The sequence below is a fragment of the Chiloscyllium plagiosum genome, chromosome 6, assembly GCF_004010195.1.
Source record: "Chiloscyllium plagiosum isolate BGI_BamShark_2017 chromosome 6, ASM401019v2, whole genome shotgun sequence".
Taxonomy (NCBI): domain Eukaryota; kingdom Metazoa; phylum Chordata; class Chondrichthyes; order Orectolobiformes; family Hemiscylliidae; genus Chiloscyllium; species Chiloscyllium plagiosum.
The window spans coordinates 57502242-57524854 of record NC_057715.1 but is presented as its reverse complement, the minus strand read 5'-3'; the positions used below and the strand labels follow the sequence as shown (position 1 = coordinate 57524854).

General features: G+C 40.5%; 1 protein-coding gene across 12 annotated transcripts in view; it reads right to left on the bottom strand.

Annotated features, from left to right (window-relative positions):
- Positions 1-22613, bottom strand: part of dlg2 (discs, large homolog 2 (Drosophila)) — a 968837-nt gene that overhangs the window by 502757 nt on the left and 443467 nt on the right. For all 12 annotated transcript variants that reach the window (XM_043691613.1, XM_043691618.1, XM_043691619.1 and 9 more), the window contains one exon: positions 13926-13976. In XM_043691613.1, the coding sequence (XP_043547548.1) occupies positions 13926-13976 (51 nt within the window). The remainder of the gene's footprint in view (positions 1-13925; positions 13977-22613) is intronic.

Genomic DNA, 22613 nt, shown 5'->3' with positions numbered 1-22613 from the left:
TTCCTCCTTGTTTACAATTACTCAATAATCTTGGCCTTCCTTAACTCTGCAATTCCCTCCAACTCAGCATTTCAAGATATCCAGCGGCTCTTGGGCACCCCTGACATTAATTTTTGTACAACTGGTAGTATTATGGACTAGGCCAGACCACTCAAAACATTCTTAAGCAGGCAGCCCCAGACCATAACTTTGCAATTTGTTTCAGTAAGTGTACTGTGAAAATTACCCGGAGTAAGTTAGCGAGGTTGATTACGAGGTTTTAAAACAGACAAAAAGTTATTCACAAAATTACACAATGAAACACAAAGAACAGAATAAGGAACCCCTACAGAACTCAGTCTATTTAAACTAGACTTAATTATGCTGTTCCAAATATATACAACAGTCCCAATAAGAAAACCCGCTTAAATAACAGTAAAAATGGAACAAATGATTACAGGTTGAGGTTAGAATGGCAGAAGGAGAGAGAGTTTTTCACAGCCTGTTTCCACACAACTGAACTCCTAACTAGTTCTGGACTGCACTGCTCAGCTAGAGAGCTGACTGCTCCCTTTTCATTACACAGGTCCCTTCTAAAACATGACCACTTTGGCCTGAAGTCTTTAACTTTTACATATAACCAAAAGCCCTCTCAACATCCTTTTTCATTTCTGTACCAAACAGGTCACCTTGGAGCCAGGAGGGTTATATGACGCCTCTGAAAAAAATCAAGGACACATTATCCTTGAAAAAAGAAATAGCTTTTAGAAAAAAGGGACCAGCTCTGTGACAGTAGCCATGCATTCAACTGTGAAGGACCCTACTATCTTCCTACCATTCTTTAAATCCTTTAACATGTTTCTTAAGATCTCTTCCTTAAGTTTCTAAAGATATATAAAGGGCAAACGAGAGGCAAAAGCGGACATTGGGCTGCATTGGAAAATGATGCTGGAGAATTAGTAATGGGGATCAAGGAAATGGCTGAGGAACTGAATAATTACTTCGTGTCAGACTTCACGGGGGAAGACACAAGTAATATCTCAAAAATTGAAGAGATAGTGTAAGTGTTACTGGTGATCTTTCAGGAACTGCTAGAATCAGAAAGGGTCCGAGAGGACTGGGAAATTGCTAATGTGACATCACTGTTTAAAAAGGGAGTAAGGGAAAAGACAGAAAATTACAGACCGTTTAGCCTAACCCCAGTCATGGATAAGATTTTGGAATCCATTGTGAAGGATGAGATTTCTGAATACATGGAAGTGTATGGTAAAATAGTGTAAAGTCGTCAAGGGGAGGTCATGCCTGACAAATCTACTAGAATTATTTGAGGAAGAAATAAGCAGGTTAGAGCTAGAAACAAGGAGAGCCAATGTATGTCACCTACCTAGATTTCAAGAAGGTCTTTCAGGAGAAGGTGAGGACTGCAGATGCTGGAGATCAGAGCTGAAAAACGTGTTGCTGGAAAAGCGCAGCAGGTCAGGCAGCATCCAAGGAGCAGGAGAATCAACATTTCGGGCATAAGCCCTTCTTCAGGAATGAGGAGGGTGTGCCAAGCAGGCTAAGATAAAAGGTAGGGAGGAGGGACTTGGGGGAGGGGCATTGGGAATGCGATAGGTGGAAGGGGAGTGGAGGTTGGGTTGGTGGGGGGTGTGGACCAGACGAGGGAGCAGATGTGGGGAGCAGATGGCCTCCTTCTTCAAAGATCGCAGTTTCCCCTCAGACGTGGTTGACGATGCTCTCCACCACATCTCCTCCACTTCCCGCTCTTCCGCCCTTGAACCTCGCCCCTCCAATTACCACCAGGACAGAACCCCACTGGTCCTCACCTACCACCCCACCAACCTCCAGATACATCGTATCATCCTTCGTCATTTCTGCCACCTGCAAACAGACCCCACCACCAAGGATATATTTCCCTCCCCACCCCTATCAGTGTTCCGGAAAGACCACTCCCTCCGTGACTCCCTCGTCAGGTCCACACCCCTCACCACTCATGGCACCTTCCTCTGCACCTCCACACACATCATTTACTGCATCCGCTACACCTAATGTGACCTCCTTTACATTGGGGAGACAGGCCGCCTACTTGCAGAACGTTTCAGAGAATATCTCTGGGACACCCGCACCAACCAACCCAACCGCCCCATGGCTGAACACTGTAACTCCCCCTCCCACTCCGCCAAGGACATGCAGGCCCTTGGCCTCCTCCATCGCCAGACCATGGCAACACGACGCCTGGAGGAAGAGTGCCTCATCTCCCGCCTAGGAACCCTCTAACCAAAAGGGATGAATGCAGATTTCTCCACCTTCCTCATTTCCCCTCCCCCCACCTTAGCTCAGTCCCAACCCTCGGACTCAGCACCACCTTATTGACCTGCAATCTTCTTCCCGACCTCTCCGCCCCCAACCCCTCTCCGGCCTATCACCCTCACCTTAACGTCCTTCCACCTATCGCATTCCCAATGCCCCTCTCCCAAGTTCCTCCTCCCTACCTTTTATCTTAGCTTGCTTGGCACACGCTCCTCATTCCTGATGGAGGGCTAATGCCCGAAACGTTGATTCTCCTGCTTCTTGGATGCTGCCTGACCTGGTGCGCTTTTCCAGCCACACATTTTTCAGTTCAAGAAGGTCTTTGACAAGGGGCCATGGTGTCAGAAGCAAGGTGCTAGCATAGATAGAAACTTGGTTATCTGGCAGAAAGCAGAGAGTAGGGATAAAGAGTCCTTCTCAGGTTGGCAGCTGGTGACGTGGTGTTTTGAGGCTCAGTGTTGGGACCACAACTTTTCACCTCACACATTAATGATCTAGGTGAAGGAACTGAGGGCATTCTGGCCCCCTGACTGTAACCCATCTGCCTTTTTCTTGGACCTGAGGTGTGATTACCTCCCTGTAACTCTTCGCAATAACCCCCCTCCGCTTCTCAAACGATTCGAAGTTTATCCAGCTCCAGTTCCCTAATGCAGTTTTCAAGGAGCTGAAGTTGGGTGTATTACCCGCAGGTGAAGTCAGCAGGGACACTAGTGGTGACCCTTACCTCCCACATGCTGCAGGAGTAACATTCAACTGCCCTAACCTCCATTCCCACTTCTAAATTCCAAAGAGACTATTGAAAGATAAAGAATAAAGAAAACTGGTTACTTTGCCAATCCAGCGCACAGAACTCTTTGGTTAGAGGAGATGGATGGGCGGGAAATACCACCTAAGTAGCGTTTCAACTGCCCAAATATATTACTTCACTTGCTCAGCAGTCCTATGTCCATTTCTGCTAAGCTTGCACTCCGCCTATAAACCAGGTAAGTTTTTATATTTTAAACTTACCTTCCCGTCAGTTCCCTGGTCCTCACTGTCACTCTTCCCACTGCAATTGCCGTCAAAAAAATGAAGACTGCTGAACACACAAGGTAAGTTTTTATATTTTAAATGTACCTTCCTGTCAGGCCCCTGGTCCTCACTGTTGCTCCTCCCACTGTAACTGCCCCCGAAGAAATGGTGTTGTGGTTTCTTCTGGTGGTCCTGTTAAAAAAGGACAGCGTTCCTTGCAACTACACCCTTCACCAGGACTTGCAGGTCCTTGTCTGCGCACTAAGGTGCACTTTGCCTCTATTCGCACTATCCCTTGAGAATCTTTGCTCGCTGGAACTGTGAGGCAGTATTCCTGGTTTGGGCTTTTGAACTGCTACACAGCTAGAATTTTATTGTAGTGCCAGTGACAGGAATACTCCAAGGCCCAGCATATTAAGCATATTTGCTGTTGCTAAGCACAAGATAACATGAAAGCAGTACCATAAAGACATGGTGCATACTTAATGAGATTAGCACCATAGAATCATGCAAGAACACCCCTTGGAGCTCAGAGAGAAATTATTCAAAAAAACTTTCCAAAATTGACAAATTTTGCGTAGTTTAGCCCCGTGTGCCTTAGGAATATAATGTTTCAATAAATAATTTAGTTGTAATGTATGTTGGATTCTTCACCGCAACAATATCCACACGGGAGATAACATAAGCAATGCTGCATCAGGTAAAACATCTTGCTAGATTAAAACTCACACCAAGATTCACTTCTTGCATGATTCCTGAACCTTATTCAGTAATAATGCACCTCTTCTCCCACTCTAAGAAGTACCGACTAGTTTGAAACAGGGCAGCCTAGTTTACAATCTACTAATTAGTTATAAGTTAGGATATCCATTGATGCTAGCAATCAATGAACACCACAGTTGGTTTTAGGTGCAAGCAGCAATCATTAAAACACAGTGCTGCCTCCCTGTTACATCACACATCTCTGCATTTGTTTTGAGGGCTAGCCAATTTAGCTCTTAGATTCAAGGCATGGCAAACAGTTAAAACATGTTTACACTATACTCTCCACCGCAAGGTGACCAGCATTCCATTTTTAGAACAATCTCTTCTGGGCTAGGCGAGCAACAAAATAAATTACATGTGAAGAAAATTAATGAAGAGCATGCCCTTTCCTATTCTTCTTTGACTCTGCAAAATCACTGCCTTAATGATAGTTGGGAAAAAATAGAAACAATAGCAGCTGTAAATCTTTCAGGTCAGACACTCAGTCTTTTTCACTCTTACCAATAATAAATGTTATGGCACTGAAACAAGTTTATTTTCCAGCAGTGGTCTCAACTTCTTTCCCACTCCAATATTTTATAGATTATTTTTTCGATCCTTTTCTATCCTTATTATTTTTTTCATCTTCGTTTATCTCTAACTCCAACACCATTTACATTTTTCAGAAGGTCTTTTCCTTTTGTCACGTCTTTCTTTTGTACGTATTTTAATATATGCACAAATTCACAGACTGAGATAAAGGATTTTAAGCTATAACCATTTAATATCCTTGAAAAAGAGCAAGATGAAATCAAACAGATACTGGGCAGAGGTAATTTTCAGAATCATGCAGAGAAAAGGGTGCCTAACTCAAGCTGAGAAGGATAGGCAGAGATGTTGTGGACTGTGAAGGAATGGCAGAGTTTAGGAGCATTAAGGTGAGTCTGAAAGTGGTCAGACAGAGGATCAAGTTTGAATCTTTTGGTATCAACTGAGTGGAAGCACTTGGTATGAGAAAAATTCATAGTAGAAGGAGGCCAGACCCACATGTGGCATCTGGAGTGTGTTAACTGTGGGGACTGATATGTATTAATACTGTTGAGTAATAGGCAAAGGGAGCACATGGTGCTATTGCATCATGGTTTAAATCAGCTTGGATTTGGGAGTATGCAAAATCAGGAATGAGATCATTGCACTTAATCATGAGCCATAAAAACATTCTATTAGTGTCTCTCGATCAGGTTGGAAATTTACTTATTGAGCTGGCAGGTTTATTTTCAAAAGTTTCAACACCATGCTAGGTAGCATCATCAGTGAGATAAAGTGAGGTCTGCAGATGCTGGAGATCAGAGCTGAAAATGTGTTGCTGGAAAAGCGCAGCAGGTCAGGCAGCATCCAAGGAACAGGAGAATCGACATTTCAGGCATAAGCCCTTCTTCAGGAATGGGCTTATGCCTGAAACGTCGATTCTCCTGTTCCTTGGATGCTGCCTGACCGGCTGCGCTTTTCCAGCAACATATTTTCAACATCATCAGTGAGCCTTCTGTGAAGTGCTGGTGTTCTGTCCCGCTTTCTATTTACGTCTCTTGGTCTGTCAAGGTGGGAGATATCATTTACGGTTCTTTTTCTCAGAGGTTGGTAAATGGGGACCAAATCAATGTGTTTATTGAGGGAATTCCAGTTTGAATGCCAGGCCTCTAGAAATTCCCATGCATGTCTCTGTCTAGCCTTTCCTAGGATGGATGCATCCCAGTCAAAGTGGTGTCCGTCTCCTTCTGTATCTAAGGATATGAGAGATAGTGGATCATGTCTTTTGGTGGCTAGTTTTGTGCCTGTCTGTCCAATATAGTGTTTGTTATCGTCCTTGCATGGTATTTTGTAAATGACATTCATTTTGCTGGTTGTTGGGTAAAAAAACGAAAGTCATTTGCAAAATAACATGCAAGGACTGTAACAAACACTATAATCGGACAGATAGGCAGAAACCTAGCCACCAGGACACACAAACACCAACTAGCCACCAAAAGATGTGACCCACTATCACTAGTATCCTTACATATAGACAAAGAAGGACACAACTTCAACTGGAACAACATATCCATCCTCTGGCAGGCTAAAAGAGACACGCACGGGAATTCCTGGAGGCCTGGCATTCAAACTGCAACTCCATCAATAAACACATTGATTTGGACCCCGTTTACCAACCTCTGCGAGAAAGAACTGGAAACTACATCACCCACTTTAACAGACCAAGACACATAAATAGAAAGTGGAACTGATACCAGTGCTTCACCGGAGGCTCATTAATGATGTTACCTAGCATGGTGACAAAACATCTAAAAACAAACCTGCCAGCTAAATGAACAAGTTTACAACCTGAACCTCAACCTGAGCTATAAATCTTCTCAAAAATTGCAATGTCTCTTTGTTTTACTTCCTTCCTGTTCCCCCTGTCCTGTGTTGTGTAAGGTGAAAGTGTCAGCAAGGATTAATGCTGTGGAGTGCCTTAAGCACCACCTACTATGAAAAGTTTGGTAGTGGAAAAGCTAAAGACCACAACAGAATAAGACCTATAATTCACTCATGAAAATATCAAGAACCAGAGAAAACAAATTTTAAGGAATTGGCAAAAAGAAGCAAGGCAACATGAGAAAAACATTTTCACGTAATGAGTGGCTGAGGTCACTCAACTACCGTGGCAGTGTGGTGAAGACAGATTCAATTGAGGCATCATTTTCCTTTTAATCTTTTTCATTATTCAGGAAGATCTGGATTTGTTTGTTTTATATATCCCACTCCTGACAATGCAGCATGATTAAAATTGCCTCTTCTTTAAAATTTTGATCATTGTTCAGTTAGATTTGCCTGCATATTTTTAATACCAAATTATCTATTCTTAACCCAATGAAGTTGACTCTGCAACACTTAATGATTCATAATTCTCAATGATTATATGTTCTTTTTCTCTATTGTTTCTTTGTTCCAACCAAATAGAGTCTGTCCTTAACCATTCTGGGACCTCCTCTCTCCAGCATTTCAATACTTTCCTTAATCAATACTATAAAACCATAAGGCGATAAGACATAGGAGCAGAAATTAGGCCATTCTGCCCATCGTGTCTGCACCTTTCAATACTGCCAATTATGCTCCTTCCCTGTTGGTCCTGAAAATCTTGTATCCAGAAATAATTATGTTTCATTATCCAGATCTGTCCTTCTTTGAACAAGGTTTCTGTTATTGTTACAATGTCCAGGTCCCAAGTACTTAATCTCCACCTGTAACTTACTAATGTTATTTACTGCCCATTCATACATATGCACAGTAATCCGAACTAAGACTTTATTGCAATCCCTCTTAATTAAATAAAACTAAGCTTTATTATTTCCTACTTTCAAGTTATCTGAATTTCCCAACTTTCTGTGCATCTTGGCAGACCTCTCAATCATTACTTCCTAGTCCCCACACCAAGTTAGTTTAAATTCTCCACAACAGCACTAGCAAATATCTTACAAGGAAACTGGATCAAACTCTGGCCTTTATAGTTATAAATTCCATATAATGGGTGCCAATGTTGCTGGAAAGTGAAGTCCTCTCTCCTGCCTTGTTCCTGCAACTACACTTTCATTGCCACTGTCATCCTTCTTCTATGGTTGTGTTTGGTGATGAGTATACAATCGAGAGTAATCCAATGATTACTACCTTTGACATTAACATTACTCTCCAAACTCTGTAGGAACACATCCTTTTTCTCTATGTAATTAATATTAACTGTGGACCATGACCACTGGTTGCTCAGGGTTAAAGTTTTAACTACTTAGCCAGTAATAAGCAAAGCTACTAAGGCATGTCAGAGCTAACAAACAATGCATCCAAAGTTAGTAGTGAGAAGCCATGTTATCAAAGGCCTTGTGAGAGAAACAGATAATGCCTACAAAGACTATATCAAAAGTCACACGACACCAGGTTATAGTCCAGCAGGTTTATTAGAAATCACAAGTTTTCAGAGTGCTGCCCCTTTGTCAGGCGCACTTGATGAAGGGACAGCACTCCAAAAGCTTGTGATCTCACAAACTTGTTGGACTATAACCTGGTGCTGTGGATTTTTGACCACCCCAGTCCAACACCAGCACATCCACTACCAAGACTATGTGAGATAAAGATATTATGGGACACAAGGACATTGAAGTGTGGGAATTATAATATTCATGCTGTAATCTGGTTAAAGTATGAAAGTGTTCTGCAACTCAGCAGGGTGAGCTATGACACCCCGTCCTCCCCCAATAGTAAAACTTCTCTGCATAAGAGCAATTGAAATAAAAGACATTACCTGTTTTCCTGGACTCCTCTCTCAATTTGTCATTTCACCTGTCAAGATCTATCTCCTCTCAGGATGTTCTGCAGACACTCACTGGCATCCTTGGCCCTGACATGAGGATGGCAATATTGCATCTGGAATTGTGTCTGCAGAAAGCTCTTCCTGTACGCGTAAATATTTTATGCACAAACACTATCAATCTTCCACTCTTTCTTCATGTGCCTGTTTAAGTCAGTCATAGTGCTTGACTTTAGCTTGGCTTGGCTCTGGCAGCACTTTCAAGATAAATCATCCAAATCAGCTCCACTCAGAACTAAATGCTGGTTGGAAGTGAGATGCAATTAGGGGTTCTCAGCACTACCTACTTGGTCCTCTTGACTGCCTGGCAGTCCCCCACTCCTCTCCTTGAATATCTTTAAGTTGCAGGGTACCCTTCACTGCCCTCTAAAATGGCATAGCAAGCCACTGAGTTCAACAGTTGCTGGTCTTGTCAGCAATGCCCATATACCATGAAAGAAGAAATAGAAAACGCATATATAAAATATTACCCGATATTTTGCAGACGTGCCTCAGTGATGGCAGCTGCTGCTCATGTTCCAAAATTTGGTACTTGAGCTGCTGCAGCTGATTACACTTACTGCACATGTGGCTATCCAAGTCAATCAGAAGCATTCTTTGGTGCAGAGAAGATTGAGGGGAACCTAAGAAAAGTGTACAAGATTATGTGAGGCATGGACAGGGTGTTTAGAAACGAAGCTGTTTCCCTTAATTGACAGAGGCATAATCTTAAGGTGAAAGACAGGAAATATAAGGGGATTTGAGGAAAAAAAAAATTCATCCAGAGGGTGGTGGGGATCTGGAATATATGGCCTGATGGTATTGAGGCAGGTAAACACATAATGTTTAAAAAGTACTTGGATGAGCACTTGAAATGTCATAGCATTCAAGGCTTAGTGCTGGACGGTAGGACAAACATAGATTTAGTGTAGCTTTAATGGTACAGACTTGATTGGCTGAAGGGCCTCTTCTCTATGATTACTATGTTTGAGGATTCGCAGTCCAAAGGTCCATCCTGCCCTCTATCTATAATTAGAAAATGAAATTTTTACTCAAAAAGAGAGACCCATCGGCTACTCAGCAATCAGCTGCTTCTCTTTGGCTGATGTGATATTATTTTATAGACAGCTTAACTGAAATGCTTTACTTAACTGTTAATATCCAAAAATGTTCAATTTTAATTTATTGAAAACTTCAAAAGTATTTAATATTACTATTCCTTTGTTATTAACTTTAAAACCTAATAGAAAACTCATTCTATATCAGTCCTTGTCCTATGATATCATTTCACTTCAGAAATAGCTCAGTCCCATACAATTCCCACAGTTCTGGTGCCACTCATTATAAATTTCTGCTCTCTGCCCTTAATACTCATCTATTTTAAATATCTGATTGTTTTTATTTTCAATTTTCCAGCTCCCATTTCAATTCAGTGACCTAATTTAGAGAGAGAGAAAAAATTACTGACTAACCGATTACTTCCCCACTTTCCTCTGACACTGCACTTTTTTCCAAGGTTTGATCTGTTTCTCACTGACTTTGGTGGCTGCTTTTAGCTGTGGGACTTTGACACTGTTCTCCTTCAGAATCTTCCACTGACACTCCATAGCGGTTTTTAATTGTGGATCCCTAATATTGTTATGTCTCAGTCTTCCACTGACTCCATGCCATTATCTTTAACTATGAACCTCTGATACTGCTCTCTTGCAGGCTCTCTGTTACTGCCATAGGTGTTCCGCAATATAGTGTTCTAGCCCAGTCATTATCAGTGGCTTCATCAGTGATCTTTCCGTGAACATAAAGTCAAAAATGAGAATGTTTACTGGTGATTGTACAGTATTGAGGTCCACTCCCAAACCTCAGATACTGAAGCAATCTGTGCTCAAGGATAGCAAATCCTCAACAACACTCAGTTGATGACTGATCAGTGGCAAGCAACATTCATGCCATACAATTGCCAAGCAACTATTATCTCCAACAAGAGAAAATTATTAACCATTAATTTTGGATGTTCAGTACCATTACTAACGATTTTGGAGCTGGTTGGTGGGGGAGTGAAGAGAAATTACATGGGGGATCTCATGGAGGTATGGAACTGAGAGTGGAAATGGGGTTGGAATGCATGGGAGGGGTGCAATGAGGAATGGAATGACATAGAAAGAAGGGGTGGGTTGAGGATTCTATGAGAAGGATAAGGGAATGGGATAGGAATGGCATGAAAATAATGAGGTGCATGGAACTGAGAAGTTTTTTTTTAAAAAAAGTTATGTTACAGTAAAGGTAATCATTCCATCACGAACGTTTTGTATGTCTCTGCAGGAACCATTCCTAAAGAAGGGCTTATGCCCGAAACGTCGATTCTCCTGTTCCTTGGATGCTGCCTGACCTGCTGTGCTTTTCCAGCAACACATTTTCAGCTCTGATCTCCAGCATCTGCAGTCCTCACTTTCTCCTCTGCTGGTATATGACTAATTCAGGTTATATTCTAATAAACCAGTCTCCAGGTAAGGGGTTCCCAATTTATGATGGCTTTGTATAGAATAACTTAAATTTTCAAGCTCCCAGATGAGGTGGGATGAAGTAGCTTCCCTCCTTTATTATTTGATCCCACAATTGGTTACAAGAATAATTTGAAAAGAATCCCTTCCATTGTGAATTACATTCTTCTAAACAAAATGAATTAATCTTTTAAAATGTAACCAGGCTTTCTTGAGTTCATGCAAGAATAAGTTTTTCAGTTCCTAAACATGATAAAAACTAATATTACACAAACATTCCCACATACTAGAAATGAGAGGCAGGTCCAAAAGTTTAAAAAAGATTATTGTCCGAGTTTTGTGAAGAGTAGATGATTGGATGTTGCGTCTATTATGTTCAGAACTATTGGCAAATTTAGCCTTGGTAACTTGAGCAATTGATTTCAAGATTCTTGACTTTACAGGTTAACTGAAATTCTTTTGTTGTTTCTTTTCAACAGTGACAGCCTTTCAGCACTCAGAGCAATATCCAATCTTTTCATTTTTACCTGCAGCACTGGAATATTTGATAGTTCTCTTAAGGCTGTGAACTTTACGGCACCCTATTTAACTAACATACACAGTCTAAGGATTTCAGGAGGTAATTAAATTGCTTTGTACTTTGTCTTTTCGAAGTCTTACTCTTTGAGCCTTCTTCAGTACCCTACAGCGAGTGATATTTCAGGGATTCACACAGTCATTTGTTAATGGAGCCTTCTGTTCCTCAAAGTAATGTCATGAGTCAGGCTTGCCTGGCAGACTTTGTTTATAACAAGAACATGTAATAGTTCACTTTGTCTGTTACATAATTCAAGGTTCTGATAATCACCCATGATAATTTAGTTTCATAGATCTCCTTTTCTTCCTTAACTTCTATGACACTAAAAACTTTGCAACTTTAGTAAATGTTCATGGATTGAAAGAATCAGCAATGATTTCTTCTGAAATAAACTGTTTTTCGAGATGAAAGGGGCAAGGAGAAATCTGTTATGAAAGCAATTAACCATCTCTGGGAAGAAGCAACATAAACAACCTGTTTCCTGGGAGAGAAGAAATAACAACAACTGCTTGATAACTGCTGCCTGGTAACAAATGGACAATTAAGATTGCATGCAGAAGGAATATTCTGAAGTAAATGGGAGAACTGCAGGAAAAGTAATGTTTAAACAGTCAGGTAACCCCAAATGTAACAAGGAACAGGGGGGCTACTTCTGATAAGAAGGCAAGCTACAAGCCTGGGGTCTCCAACAGTATAATCAATGTTGAGATGAAAGAATCTATTGAATCATCAATCATGCCACACGCCAACTTTGAAACAGAGAAAATTGTCTAAGAATCCAACATGGAACAACTCAATAGCAGAACATCAAAGAAAAACATCGCAAAAAGATCGAACTCTGGACACTTCTGGAGACAGACATCATTAGTGGAATCCTGGTCAGATTCTATCATTAATTGGCTAATACCAGGTTGCATTGTGGGGCTTAACTTGTTTGCTTGAGAGGTCTTATTTCAGTTGCTACATACAATAAAATTTAAATCATTATTTAAATATTTGATTGTGAGATTTTTTAAAAAGTAGCCGAATTAAAGATAACTCATGGTGATTTACCCATTATACTTTCTTTACTTTTTTTGATAATCTCATTCAAATTCCTTTTTTGTCACTCTCCTTCACTGACCATGAACTTTTTCTTTAGTTTCAATTTCACTTTTATATCTTTATTCTCCTGTGGTATTTATTATTGACTTGTTTTTTTCCCCTGAAATCTAATGCCAGTTTTAAAAATTATTTCCCATAACCATTTGATCAGTTTGTAACTCTTTTTCTTCTAACTTTCCTTCCCCAGTCCCTTCAAAATCAGTACTTTTTAATCTTGTTTTTGCTCTTTACCTTTATCTTACATTCTATTATGTTTTGAGAGCTACTGTTTAAAAAGTTCCCAATGTTTATTCCTTTAATCTGCACTGGTTCACTACCCATCATTGAAATCAACAGTAATTTATTTCTATATGAATAATGAATAATCACTTTTGATTTGACACAACTCCACAAGAGTACTTGCTGTTTTGTTTTTCCAAGTATTTGGTATTGTACAACCAAAATCCAGTGAGGTTGAAATTTACTTTTTCTACTTTAATTTGTTGATGCTTAACAATAAACTCATAATTAATTAGAAAGTGCTATTATTCAATAGCTGTTTAACATTTGGTGATCTGAAGTAAGCACAAATAAACATGACCATATTACAATATTAATTATCAAAGGAATCCTGTGAATTTAAATTGTTGTAGAGCTTCATACATTCCTCAAATCCTGCCCGGGACAATTACATGAAGTCATCATTTGGGGCGGCACAGTGGCTAGCACTGCTGCCTCACAGCACCAAGGTCCCAGGTTTGATTCCAGCCTCAGGTGACTGCCAGTGTGGAGTTTGCACATTCTCCCCGTGTCTGTGTGAGTTTCCTCCCGATGTTCCGGTTTCCTCCCACAGTTCAAAGGTGTGCAGGTTAGGTGAATTGGCCATGCTAAATTGCCCACAGTACCAGGTGCATTAGTCAGAGGGAAATGGATCTGGGTGGGCTACTCTGCAGAGGGTCGGTGTGGACTGGTTGGGCCGAAGGGCCTGTTTCCACATTATAGGGAATCTAATCTAATCTAAAATCTAAAGCAGGAGCAAATTCCTGCTGACACTGGAATCTGAACTGAAAACAAAGTTCACTTCAGCTGTGATGAAGAGTCACCTAGACTCAAAATGTGAGCTTGCTTTCTCTCCATGGATGCTGCCTGATCTGCTGTGATCTCCAGCATTTTTTGTTTTCATCATTATAAAGGTTTTGTCAAAAGATTAATTACATCTATATAAATATGTAATTAACTAACTAAGTTGCAGAAGTACCTAGCCAGAAAAGCTCAAACTGGATGTTCCAAAAAAATACAGACAATAAAAAAAAGAGGATAGATACGTGTAAGAGTAACATTTTTAACTTACCCGTTCCAATGTGATTTCTTCAAATTCATATTCTATTTCTGTTCCATTAACCTAAATGTCAAGAACAAACGAAACCCATTTGAGAAATCAGTTTAAAATGAAAACAGGAATGTTTTGTACAAAACCAGTCTGCATTTATATCAGCCACAGCATTGAGAAATTGAGATCAACCATTGTCTGAGACATATATTCAAAAATACACACTCTTCTCAAGAACCGCCTTACACAAAGAATTACATACATATCTTTCATGTGTTTTGGCAGCAGCTATTCATACCTCAACTAAAATACAATACATATGGGATAAAATTGAAAGGTTTTGTAATAGTCTAAAGAAAATATTGTGGGCCGTTATCACTGATGGTAATCCAGAATCTGATGAATGAATAGTTTAAAATTGGCATAAGCATAAAAAGGCAGCCCACTTGTTTACTATTAACACATTAGCAAAAAAAGAAAATTTGTACTACTGATATGGTTCCAACATGTACATTGTCATAAGAACATAAGAAACAGGAGCAGGAGTAGGCCATCTGGCCTATTTTACCTGCTCCGCCATTCAATATGATCATGGCTGGTCTTTTCGTGGATTCATTTCCACTTAAATGCCCGCTCACCATTACCCTTGATTCCTTTACTGTTCAAAAATCTATTTATTCTACCTGAAAAACATTCAATGAGGTCACCTCAACTGCTTCACTGGACAGGGAATTCCACAGATTCACAACCTTTTTTGGTGAAGAAGTTCTTCCTCACATCAATCTGAAATCTGCTCCCCCTTATTTTTAAGCTATGTCACTAATTCTAGTTTCACCCATCAGTGGAAACAACCTCTCTGCTTCTATCTTATTTATTCCCTTCAAATTTTATATGTTTCTGTAAGATCCCCCCTCAGTCTTCTAAATTCTAATAAGTATAGTCCCATCTATTCGATCTCTCCTCATAAGCCAACTCTATCAATTCCAGAACTAACCTAGTGATCTTCCTCTGCACCCCCCTGCAGTGCCAGTACATCCTTTCTCAAGTACAGAGACAAAAACTGTATACAGTACTCTGCCTCATTAGCACCCTATACAGATGCAGCATAATCGCCATGTCTTTAAGCTCCATCCCTCTAGCAATGAAGGACAATATTCAATTTGCCTTCTTAATTACCTGCTGCGTAGTAGAAAGTGAGGACGGCAGATGCTGGAGATCAGTCAAAATTGTGGTGCTGAAAAAGCACAGCAAGTCAGGCAGCAGCCAAAGAGCAGGAGAATCTATGTTTCGGGAATAAGCCCTTCATCAGGAATGAGGCTTGTGGACCGGGAGGTGTGGTGTAAAATTATGTCCCAATACATGTGTGAATCATAATGTAACACATGTATTGGGCCAAGCAGTGGAATGTGGTGAAACGGTTAAAAATTATGTCCCAATACATGTGTGAATCTAACCGGAATGGAGGTGTTGCTTAGTCCCGTGTGAATCTTATTACACACCTCCCCGTGTGAATCTTCTTATCTGTATGTAACCAGAATGGAATGTGTTTTTTAGCCTTGCTCTGCTGTTCACATGAATGTTTATATCTGGAAAAGAGTATATCAGCTGGAAAAGTCTCCAGTTCGGTGAGTCTGCTCCGGGGTTGCGTTTAACCGCCGAGCGTGGGTTGTTGGCAACCGCTCTACGAGAACTGACGGCTCCCAGTTCCGGTAACACGTAGAGTGAGTATAAACCAGACCCGTTGTAAGTACGAGACTGGTTGTGGCGACACTGCGGGGAATAAAACACTTATATTCTAGCAGACTCGCCTCTTGGCTGTTTGTTCTGTGTCAGACTACTTTCCTGCGAGCCTGGTCCTTGACCTTGAGAATTTTTTAAAACAGGAGGCTGAAAGACAAATAGGAGTGAGGTGGGGATGGGGGAAGGTAGATGAGAATGCAATAGGTAGATGAAGGTGAGGGAGAAGGTAATAGGTCGGAGAGGGGTTGGAGTGAATAGATGGGAAAGGTGATGGGGAGATCAGGAGGGCGGTGCCGAGATTGAAGCTTGGGACTGGGATAATGTGAGGGGAGGGGAAATGAAATAACTGTTGAAATCCACATTGATCCCATGTGGTTGCAAGGTCCCAAGGCAGAATATGAGGTGTTCTTCCTCCAGGCGTCGGGTGGTAAGAGTTTGGCGATGGAGGCGGCCTGGGACCTGCATGTCCTTGGAGGGAGGGGGAGTTGAAGTGTTCAGCCACGGGGCAGTGGGGTTGATTGGTGCGGATCCCAGAGATGTTCTCTGAAACAATCCAGAAGTAGTTCCTCCGCTACATCAATTATCCTCATTATCGGCACTACCTTGTGCTCCCACAAGGAGGGTGAACAGTTCATCAACGTCAACATCTTTCACCCCGATCTCAAATTCACCTGGACCATCTCGGACACCTCCTTCCTCTTCCTGGACCACTCCATCTCCTACAAGCCCACCAACTCCCACAGCTACCTAGACTACACCTCCTCCCACTCTACGTCCTGTCATTCCCAAATCCGTCCCCTCCATCGCATCTGTTCCCAGGATGACTAATTCCACCTTAGAAAATCCTAGAGATCCTCCTTCTTGCAAGACCACAATTTCTCTTCCTACGTGGTCGATGAAGCCCTCCAGCATATCTCCTCCACTTTCTGCACCACCACCCTTAAACCCATCCCTCCCAACGCAACAAGGACAGAACCCCCTTGGTCCTCACCTTCCACCCCACAAACCTCCACATACATCGCATCATCCTCCGCCACTTCCTCCACCTAATAACGGAACCCTCCACCAGAGACATATTTCTCTCCCCACCCCTATCAGCGTTCTGGAGAGACCATTCCCTCCGCAACTCATTTGTCAGGTCCATGCCCCCTATTAGCCCACACCCCACTCCAGACACCTTCCCCTGCCACCACAGGAAATGCAAAGCCTGCGCCCACACCACTCCCCTCACCTCTATCCAAGGCCCCAAATGATCCTTCCACATCTGACAGAAATTTACCTGTGCCTCCAACAATGTCATCTACTGTATCCGTCGCACCCAAAGTGGTCTCCTCTACATCGGGAAGGCAGGACATCTACTTGCAGATCATTTCAGAGAACATCTCTGGGACACCCGCACCCACCAACCCCACTGCCCTGTGGCTGAACACTTCAACTCCCCCTCCTACTCCATCAAGGACATGCAGGTCCTCGCCTCCTCCATTGCCAAACCCTTACCATCCGACATCTGGAGGAAGAACGCCTCATATTCCGCCTTGGGACCCTGCAACCACATGGAATCAATGTGGATTTCAACAGTTTCCTCTTTTCTCCTCCCCCCACATTATCCCAGTCCCAGGCCTCCAACCCAGCACCATCCTCCTGACCTTATCATCACCTTTCCCATCTATCCACTCCACCTACCTCTCCGACCTATCACTTTCTCCCTCACTTTCATCTTCCTATTGCATTTTCAGCTACCTTCCCCATAAACCCACACACTCCCATTTATCTCTTGGCCTACAAGCCTCATGCCTGACGCAGAGCATATGCCCGAAATGTTCATTCAGCTCATCGGATGCTGCCTGACCTGCTGTGCTTTTCCAGCATCACACTCTCAACACTAATTACCTGCTGTGCCTGCAAACCAGCTTTTTGCAATTCATGCACAACGATATCCAGGTCCCTCTGCACAATAGCATGCTGCAAGTTTTAACCATTTAAATATTAGTCCATTTTGCTATAAATCCTACCACAATTCATTGACCTCACATTGACCTACATTGTACTCCATCTGCCAGACCCTTGCCCACTCACCTAACCTACCTAAATCCATCCACAGACTTTTAGTGCCTTCTGCACACTTTTCTCTACCACTCATCTTAGCCTCATCTGTGAACTTTGATACACTACACTTGGTCCCCAACTCTAAATCATCTATGTATTTTGCAAACAATTGTGGTGCAAACACTGATCCTTGAGGGACACCACTAGCCTCTCATCGCCAACCAGAAAAACACCCATTTATTCCCACTTTTTGCTGTTAGTTAATGAATCCTTTACCCATGCTAATACATTATCCACACCACCATGCACATTTATCTTATGCAGCAGCCTTTTGTCTGGCACCTTGTCGAGTGCCTTCTGGAAATTCAGATATGTCACATCATCGGATATCCACCATGCTCTTAATATCCTCAAAGAATTCCAGTAAATTTGTTAAACATAACTTTCCTTTCATGAACCCATGCTGCGTCTGCCCAGTGGGACAGTTTCTATCCAAATGTCTCGCTATTTCTTCCTTGATGATAGATTCACCCATTTTGCTCACTATAGAAGTTAAGCAATTGGACCAATAGTTATCCATCTTTTGTCTACTTCTTTTTTAAAGAGTGATGTTGCATTTGCTGTTTTCCAAACTGCTTGAACTGCCCCAGAGTTTTGATAAATTACCAGAACCACATTTACTATTTCCTCCGCCATTTCTTTTATACCGGGGACGCAATCCATCAGGGTCAGAAGCCTTCTTGTCGTCAATTATTGGCATGTTATTTGTGTCTTCCACTGTGAAGTCTGACATAAAATACCTGTTTAACACCTCAGTCTTTCCTTATTTCCCATTATTAAATCCTCCTTCTCATCCTCTAAAGGACCTTAGCTTCTCTTTTTTGTTTTATATATTTGCTATCTGTTTTTGTATTCTGAGCTAGTTTATTGTCATAATTCTTGTCTTTATAGCTTTTTTGGCATTCTGTTGGCCTTGAAAGATTTCCCAATCTTTTAGTTTCCCACTAATCTCTGTCACTTTGTTTAAATTTGATATCCTCTTTTATTTTCTTAGTTATCCATGGCTGACTATCCCTTTTCCTACAGACCTTCCTTTTCACTAGTACATACTTTTGCTGAGCAAGGCGAAAAATCGCTTTGAAATTCCACCACTGTTCCTCAATTATCCCTCCATATAATCTTTGCTCCCAGTCTACTTTAATTAACTCCTCCCTCATCCCATTGTAATCTCCTCTGTTTAAGCATAAGACACTGGTAATGGATTTTACCTTCTCACCCTCTCTCTGTATTTGAAATTCAGCCATACTGTGATTGCTTCTTCCAAGAGGAGTCACGTGTGATTTGTTTTTAATTTTAACATGGATATTTACACTGCTTCATCATAAACAGTTGTTGGAAAGTGTTTCTTAGCCTTTTTCCTCAAGTCAGAGATTTTTTTATCACATTCAAAGAGAAATAATAAAACTAGAATACGTTCATTGCAACAAAAGAAATATAATAAAACATTACTTCTCTTATAATTTAGCAATTACATATTATTTATTATTTTCTACCACATGGGGATCTGATTGTATATGTTCATTGGGAGGAGATGAGTTAATACAAGTTAAAAAAAGGATTAGACTTGGTATTCAACTTAAATAAAAGCAATATGCGACATGCTCTGGGGATAAGAACATAAGAATCTAAGAAATGGAACAGCACTAGGACATGCAATCAATTGAGCTTGTTCCACTTGGCACGATCCCCATGGAGATTTGTAGCTTTTAAAAAGAAAGATAACCACAAAGCCTGCAAAAAGAAAACCAACAGACTAAAGGCTTCACTTTTAAAATATTTTACTATCGCAAATTATCCAAAATCGATATAATTCAAACATTAATTAAAAGGTGAAGGAAAAAAAAGATTTCACTGTAAATAGTTGATATAAAAAGATATAACAAACCTCACATAATTTTTTAACTCAAATGAAGAACCATGTGAAGTGTCTTTCTAACTCAGCATCCACTACGCAGGGTCTCTTACTTCGCATTCAATCATTTCAGCCTTATAACTCATGTTCAACAGCAGCTGCATTCTAGCTGAAAGCTACACTTACTACCAACAAGGAGCACATCAATGAACACTCTCTCACTTTGGTTACACAGTCCTGATGGCAGAGAATTTCCAGAGACTCCCTTCTCAGACCCTTTTAAACTGGTTGGTTCTGATAATACTAAAACAGTAGCAATTATTCTTGTTCAATAAACAGTCTCTTGACTTGCCAGCTTCAGCACTCTTCCCTTTCCAATTTGATAGCAAAGACAGTAGCATAAGGTTGGTTTAGAGGGTGATTGTTTATCTCTTTCCTGCTATCTAAAATGCAATATTGCTACTCTGCAGCAATTCAACATTCCAAATAGTATTAATTTACTCAAAGGAAGTCCCATCTCAAAGAGCTGCTGGTTGATCTGATTCATGCACTGAAATGGGATAGGTGAATGTGTTGATGGAGAGGGAATGGTGGACTGAGAGTAGTGCGGATCTTGCAGCTGTTCCTGAGATTGCAGGTTTATTTCTGGATTTACTTCTAGATTTTTTTTATAATTATTACATTTCAGTAGTATAAGCTATTTTGAGGGAAAAAAAGTGATTTTTTTTTCAAACTGAATTGTGTTAAAGGAATTTTTGGAAAGGCCTACATCTATCTTACTTGTAGATTTCTTATATTTCAGTCATATCAGATTTTTATTTTGATTCAATCTTGGTTCTTTTATTATCAAAAAACCTTCAAAACACAAAACACAAAACAAAGAAAAAATGCCTGACTTTTTTTTCAACAGAGTTCTATTAATGAACCTTTTGGAGAGGCGTATAGGTGAACGGCTCAGTTTTTTCTTTCAAAATTATATGCGTAGAAGGGAGATTTTTTTGTAAATCACATAGTTATATTTATTGTTAAACAGATTTTTTAGAGTAGTGGAGGAGAGTATTTCATTAAACATTGAAAGAGGTTTCTTTTAATCGCAAAGGAAAGTTTTTTTCTAAAATTATACGGTTGAAGAAAAATTCTGTTCATATCACAAAGGAGAGTTTTTTTGAAACAGAGTTGTGTTTATGGAGCATTTGGAGAGGCCTACATGTAGACAGCTCTGGAGTGAGAATTTTTTATGTCATAAGATTGAAAGCTGTCTGCTGGACCACTTGAGTCTTTTTTTAAATTTGATTATTCAGTTAAATGGTTACTTTTGTTTCAGATTTACATGCTTGATTTTTGTTTGCATGTTTAATATTATATTTTGGGTGAGGAATGGTAGCTTGTTTTATATATTAGGTATTTTTATATATTTATATTTTATATATTAATGTCATTGAGGACATACAAGAGATACAGAGTTAGATGACTAGTAGATTTACAGAAGTGATTACACAGCAGGATCGTTCAGATAGATGGGTGACTGTTAAGATAAGAAGGTGGTTCAGAGCTTTTTGTGGCTGTTCCTGTCTCAAATAGATACTCGTTTTTGAGTACTATTGAAAAGAATAGTCTCTCAAAGGAAAAAACAACAGGCAGTCAGATCTTAGGCACGAAAAAAATGAATCTTATGTTAGAAGGGGTTTGACAAAATTTAAAAGAATAATTGTTATAGGAGACTCTCCTGTGAAGGACTCTCCTGTGAAGAACAAAACAGGAGATTCTGCAGCAATAAGTATGGGTCTAGGATAGTATTTTGCCTCCCTGCTGCAAGGATTAAGGACATCTCAAAACATTTGAAACATATTATTAAAGGGAAGAGTGAGAAACTAGAAGTTCTGATACACATTGGTAGAACTGACAAGGAAAATATTAAGGCTTTACAGAGTGAATATAAAAGGTTAGATAGAAGATTAAAAAACAGTTCATCAAAAGTAGTAATCTCTGGTTTACTCTGGTGCCGATCTCAAATGAGAGAAAGAATGGAAGGATAAAGTAAATAAATCAATGGCCGAAGAGGTGGTGTAATGTTCAGGGATTCGCGTTCTTGGATCACTGGGATATTGTTTTGAGGCAAAAAAGAATGGGTTTCACCTGTCCTGGAAAGCGATCTAGTGGGAAGATTTGTTAATTCTATTAAGGGAGACTATAAATTATTAGAGAAGCAGGGTGGAGGGATCTTAAATGGCAGAGTAAATAGAAAGATAGATGAGGACAGTTTTGAATCTGAAAAGAACAAATTAGTTAGAAAAGGCAGGCAAGAGAAAGTCAGAAAACCAAGTAACCCTGAAGAATTAAATTACATTTATTTCAATGCAAGGGGTCATATAGGTAAGGCTGGTGAACTCTGGGCATGTTTGGGAACATGGGCTTTGGATGTTATTGCTATTACGAAACTTGACTGAGGGATGGATAGGACTAGCAGCTCAATGTTCCAGGTTTCAGATGCCATGGGAAGATAGAAAGTGAGGCAACAAAGGAGGTGGTGTGGTAGTTTTGATTACTGTAACAAGAGGAGATATTTCTGAAAGATCGTCCAGTGAAAATATATGGGTTGAAATCAGAAACAAAAAAGGAATGATCACCTTGATGGGATTGTACTATTGAACCCCCATTAGTCAGAGGGAAATTGAGGAGCAATATCGGATATATGTAAGAATAATAAGGTTTTAATAGTAGGTGGTTTTAATTTTCCAAACATTAACTGGGACTACCATAATGCTAAAAGTTTGGATGGTGAAGAATTTGTTAGATGTGTTCAAGAAAATTTTCTTTAGCAATATGCAAATATTCTCACTAGAGAAGATGGAAGTACTGACCCTTCTCTTGGGTAATAAGATAGGGCAACTGGCTGAAGTGATAGTAGGGTCTAGTAATCATAATTGGGAGAAAATGAGGATTGTAGATGCTGGAGATCAGAGCTGAAAAATGTGTTGCTGGAAAAGCGCAGCAGGTCAGACAGCATCCAA